Source organism: Anastrepha obliqua, chromosome 2, assembly GCF_027943255.1.
Source record: "Anastrepha obliqua isolate idAnaObli1 chromosome 2, idAnaObli1_1.0, whole genome shotgun sequence".
NCBI classification, from domain to species: Eukaryota; Metazoa; Arthropoda; class Insecta; order Diptera; family Tephritidae; genus Anastrepha; species Anastrepha obliqua.
Window position 1 is genome coordinate 19,654,567 of NC_072893.1, and position 6,000 is coordinate 19,660,566.

Below are 6,000 nucleotides of genomic sequence, written 5' to 3' on the forward strand. Positions count from 1 at the left end.
TGTCCACACAATGGCTCTCAAATTCAGCAGACGCGAATCCAATGGATTATTCTCTTCGGCCTATTTTGGAGAGCAAAGTTCGAACTAAAAGATTCATCAGCCTCGAGGTGCTGAAAATAGCCATTGTCCGCGAGTGGGCCAAAATACCTGCAAGTCACATTCGCGCAGCTGGCGATTCGTTTCTGGACCTTCTCAAGGCAAAATGTGATCGTATCGAGCAAAAAGCAAATTGATTCTTAATTTTGTATTATTTTCACACATTTTTTACTTTTAATTGAATAAAACTAATTTTCCAAACTAAATGTATGGCCTTTTTAATTAGTTACACTTCGAGTGCTGGACCGTATAGTTGCCTACAGCAATAGGCGGCACTGACTACTTTACAGCCTAGCTACTAGGAAGCTACTGGAAGTAAGTTTCAGTTATCATTTTTTTCTGCCGATATTCTCTTCCAACAAATTAAGTAAATATTCCTTTTGAAACAGACCATACTAATGGCCTTATAATGAGTTTTGTGTCTCAAGTGCCTGATCACTTTCGCGCCATGACCATTCTTGTCTTCTTATGAAATTTTGTGATGGCTTGGGTTCACACGTAAAAGTAAAAATAGTTATATGTAAGAGATGAGAAGGAAAGGACGAAAAAGAAGGAATCTTGTGTAACTTTTTTTCCACGTCCTAGACTCCCTTGAGACTCTTAAGCAGTAAAAAATGTGAACCTCTTCTTTCAAAGGTCTGGCTCCCATAATTTACCATCAAAAGCGGCAAGCAACTAGTCTGTAGGACTATTATGGTCCATTTTTACATGAAAATATTTTGTATTTACCGAAAACAGGATTTGAGGCACACACACACACGTATCTATAAAAACATATGTAAGTAGTTGTACTTCCATGCAGTCACACACTGGCAGTAAATCAGCGATTGGCGCTAAATTTACAAGCGTAGATTTATCGGAAGTCAGATAAGTCGACTTGACAGAAACACGAAACTGTATCTATGTTTCTGCGGTGGGCAGAAAGAAAAGCAAAGGCAGGATTAGTCTGCATGTGTGCGGTGGCAATCAGCTTAAGTTACCCGGCAGGAAGTTGAGCTGGTATGAGACTAGCGCTGAACCAGCTTCTTCTTACAGGCTGATGCTGGATCTCGCCTAATCTCACGCAGTGCCTTAAAGCGGCAACTTTCTGCGTGGCAAAGTTCTGTAAAGTGGTGATGTCAGCTTATGCGGAATTAGCAAAGGTCAGACTGGTTTTATTTGGTTACTTTTTTAACAGTGAGTGTACTTACAGTTCAGGAGGTATCTTTTCTTATAATATTTTTTTATTCAATGCATCTAAATTCTATTTGTAATTCTTTAAAATTCCAAAAATACAAAGGCTTCTAATAAAAATAATTTACATGATGGCCACAAAGGATCACCGCAATTTCCAGAAAAGACTTTGCAGCCTTTATCCCTACATATTCGTAAACTATCTCCTTAAACTATCATAATTAGCTTCGTCAGAGAGACTGTGCCGGAAATGTCCAGATTGTCGAAGAAGTGGTTTCCTAGAGATGCATTCCCCGAGGCGTATTCCTACAGGATATGATAATGGATTTCATCCTCATCTCTACAGCTCTCATAGACATAGATATTGCGATGCTCCGAGCCCGGTGAGCATATTAGATATGAAATCTTCATGTTCCGCTTTATTTATTCAGTGTTTTTTTAAACCAAAATATACGCGAAAACTAACACTTTGTAAGGCTCTTTTTATGGCCGTCCTATGGTGTAAAAGCTTAGATGATGACAATATTCGAGGCGTCACTTGGAATGTTTGAGAGAAAGATTCCGCTTACCTCGGGAGTGAGACAGTTTGAGAGCTTTAGTGCCCACCGAGGACTCAGTGACTTCCGTGGGTTTTACTTCCGCCGACCGATGTCTTTTAGAAGACACATACACAGAAGGGCCGGCAGAGCCACATAAGGATTTCTCTTCCATGAGCTTCGCCAACCGCTTTCTCCTTTCCCTCCCTGCCCTACTTTTCGATAACTCGCCTTCCTTCGGAGGACGTGCCGCCACCGAAGTGACTTCACAACACAAGCCCTCCGAAACAGAAGAACGACTCTCTATTTCTGAATAAGAGGAGATTGCGCTAGCAACCCCCGTCTCCTCCAGGATGCAGTCTCGCTCATAAAAGTGATAGACCTTGGTAATGGTTAGGTCCTCCAGACTCCCTGTCCCTGCCACCGAAGCGGGTGGATTGCCACTTGTGTGGGAATCTAGAATAAAAATTCTATTGCTGTCCATCACCTTCAGAAGGTTCTAACTCGGGACACCTCCTTAGCTAGTTTGGTTCCCGGCTGGCCATGGATGGATGATTCTATGCCAACTTAGAGTCATTACACGAGTATTAAAACCTAACCCAACTAGGAAGACCCCTCGTGTGATTCCAAGGCTTCCCCATCCAGCACCCGGGGCGTGCCCGAAGTGAGTGCAGACAACGCCTCACGGGGCTGTAGACATTGTGCAGCGAATAAAGATCCAGCGGCTACGTTGGCTCGGTCATGTCGTTCGAATGGATACAAACGCTCCGGCTCTGAAAGAATTTGATGCGGTAGCAGCTGGTGGTACCATATGCAAAAGAAGGCTTAGTTTGTCCAACTGGTGCTGGTTAGCACGAGAAAGAAACGGGGAGCGCGCTTTGTTAAACTGGGTCAAAATCTCGCCAGTCAAGAAGAAGAATGCGCTGTATTGCACATATTCAGAATAGTCCCCCTGCCATTAGTAAATCCTATAGCCTTCACCCCAACTTTGAAAAAAGCAAACCCAGTCGGTCTGAGGCTATAGTGGGCACAAAGCCCATTGCGATGACCAGAAAATATTTCACGCGATCTTTGCGTATTGTTCTTTAAACTCTCCTAATTTTTCGGCAGCATGGATTCTGTTTGAATTGTTCTCGAAAAAGTAATTCTAAGAAATCTGGAATGCTTTCTTCGAATTGATGAATGGTTACTGAATTTTTTCAGAATGTAATTTGAAAATCAGGCTTGTGTTCTCAGGACTCAAAGTGTATGCGATCAGTCCTCAATTCAACTTCTGTAAGCAGCAACCCTAGTCGGTTTTATATACTTTAGACCTAATGCGAGAGAAGCTTACAGTCGTTGTGATAAATCTCATTATGTGGCTTCTTTTAGCCGGAGTGATAGTCACAATATGAGTACGAGTTGTAGAGTCGGCGTTGGTGTGGAGATGTTACCTGTCATGTCCGACCGACTGTCGCAGATCCTCCTGTCCTATTAAGCAGAAGGGACTGCAGGCAGCTAGTTGGACTGATGATGGGCCACTTTCTATATGCGCAAATGGAAAAGGTAGTCATCTCAGACAGTGCACTCTGCCTACCATATGGAGAGAAGGATGAGACGGTGAACCACTTTCTGTGCTTTTGCCCGGCCTTCGCTCGAACCAGGCTTGAAGTCTTTGGTACTGGCGTGTTAAGAAGCGACCAACTTGGCTCTTTGGCTCCTTGGATTTCTTCGGAAGTCGGGTAGATTTAAAAATAATTAAAAAGGGAACCCGAGTGCAGTACAATGGACTTAATGTTGTCTGAGTGCTGTACTTGCTAGTCCGTCCCGACAAAAAAACAAGAGACAGCCAAATCCAGGACTAACCGTCCCACTTTGCAGCTGTTTTGGACTAGTTACCCACTAGTTACATAGTATACAGTGTGAATCTAGTTTTTGGAAAACTGCCCCAAGCTTTAAAGCGGGATTATCTTTACATACACATACATATTTAAATACATACAAAGCAAGTATATGGAAATTAAGACAAGTTAGTTACATATGTTAGCACTTAATCTAAGTCTTATGTGGCAGTCTTCCGTCTCTGGAAAGCCAAAAGCTGTTCCACGAAATACGATAATTTCGACCACAAAACCACGTCGAGTGCGGTTGAAAAACTAGAGCTAAAGAAAAAGCCTGGGAAGCTCCGCGCGCGCATTTACATTTTCAATATATTTATTCACTCACTGTTGTTGTTGTTGCTGCTAATGTCGCTGCGGCATGTTGGTATGCAATTTTCACTGCCAGACCACATTGAGTGATCTTCTTTCGCTGTCTCATGTGAATCAATAAATCAATGCAATTGCAGCACTACAACGAAAAGCCTCAAGCGCTAGCAAAATGCAGCTAACGAATACGAGCCGTAAGAGCTGGCTGGCTTGGCTTTCAAACGCTCAGCAGGCGCAGTTTGGTTGGTTGCGAAAAATTGCCATTGGTGTCTAATGACAAATTGCCTGTAGGCTAAGTGAAAATTAACATACAGGCCGGAGTGAGAAGAAGTGGAAAAAGAAAACAGAAACAGCGCGAAAAGTGAGAAACCCAAGCTGAACCACAGGAAGCATCTCTTCCGCGCAGACATTAGTTTTAGTATACAAATACATTTGTGGGATTGTGTGAGTGCGCGGTGCGTAAAACGATGCTGCAACATGCGTAAATGGAAACCACAATGCCTCGATCAGCAACGCGATCACAGCAATCGCACGGCCGAAATAAATGTAGTGCCCGCGCGTCCATTGAATCCCATCGCAATTTTAGAGTACTCATACATTTACTGCCTCGATTGCTCGAATTGGCTACGCTCCTGCAAATCGATGTGCAAAGATGAAACTACTGATTACATTCAAATGATCATGGAAATATAAGCAGTGGGTTATGGTGGACGATTCTTGATTATATAAATTATTTCAAAAAATTTTAGTACTATTTATTTATTTATTTTTTGTTGGAGAAATTTTGATTGGATCATCATCATATTGGCCTTACAATCCGGTGTGGACCAGTGCTCGTCTAGAATACGTCTCCATGCTTCTCGATAGCCCGCTTGCGCTCCATATTGTGAGATTTGTATCTTACGTACGTCGTCTTCTACGTCTTGCAACCATCGTCGCCTTGGCCGGCCTCTCCTTTTTGCTTCTTCAGGATTTGCTTTAACAACTTTTTTAGTTGCTCTTTCGCTGCTCATTCTTAGGACGTTTCCATACCACCATAATCTTTGCAATTTTTGTCCCTCGACTAAATCACTGAGCTCGTGGTTATACTGTATACGGTACGTACCGTCTTCCTAATGCGGAAGCCCGAATATTTTTCTGAGAATTTTTTTTTGAAATCGCATCAGTAAACTCACGTCATTAACTTTAAGGACCCATGTTTCACAGCCATAGGTGAGAACTGGTTTTATTATAGTTTGGAACATCTGGAGCTTTTGCGCCTTTGATATCAATGAAGACTTCATAAGTTTCACTGGATAAATAATTCCAAAAATGGAAAGAGACTATCAGCTGAGGCAGTGTAAATGGCAGAGACTTAGGAAAGACTGAAAGACCTTTGAAAATGTAGTACGGATGATGAACATTTAAGCATCTCAACTCGTTTTAATCTGAAACTCAATTAGCTTTAATCATAAACCAAGAGTTGCGAAGAAATTTTTTAGTACCATAATTGGTAAAGAAACTGACCTTGAAGGTCTTGGCAATCAAAAAAGTTGGCACAGAATCAAGACAATCAAACGAGCCGCCTAAATTAGACAACCTAATTACTAGCCTAGGTTAGGTTAGGTTAGCCCGATTGCTTGTCTAAAACAAGACACTCCATGGCCCGAGTAGTCCCATTGTGATATGCGCATCTGATGTCCATCTCCTAAGTCGCTTAAGTCACTTAGAGCTTTTTAAGAAGGTAACCAAGTTCTCCAGTGAGAAAATTTGCAAATTCCCCAGGTCTTCAAAGAAATATTCGCCAAGATATTTGGCACGGCTTCTTAGAAGTGCGGAACATTCACAGAGGAGGTGTTGTACCGGCTTTATTTCTTCTTCATCTCCACAACTCATGCAGAAGTCAATGTGAGGGGCATCCATTCTACTGGCTAGGCTGCCAATAGTGCAGCGACTCGTTATAATACCTCTTAGGACGCTGGTATCCGTTGAATCCAACCAAATATTATTTAAGATTTAATTTTGGTTAA

The 6,000-nt window shown here is 42.2% G+C and overlaps 1 protein-coding gene across 1 annotated transcript in view; it reads right to left on the minus strand.

The window, feature by feature from the left end:
- Positions 1-4,103, minus strand: part of LOC129237157 (integrin alpha-PS1) — a 141,318-nt gene extending 137,215 nt beyond the window's left edge. Inside the window, 1 exon segment of the mRNA XM_054871658.1 lies at positions 4,011-4,103. Coding sequence (XP_054727633.1) covers positions 4,011-4,103 — 93 coding nt within the window.
- Positions 4,104-6,000: the final 1,897 nt, after the last annotated feature.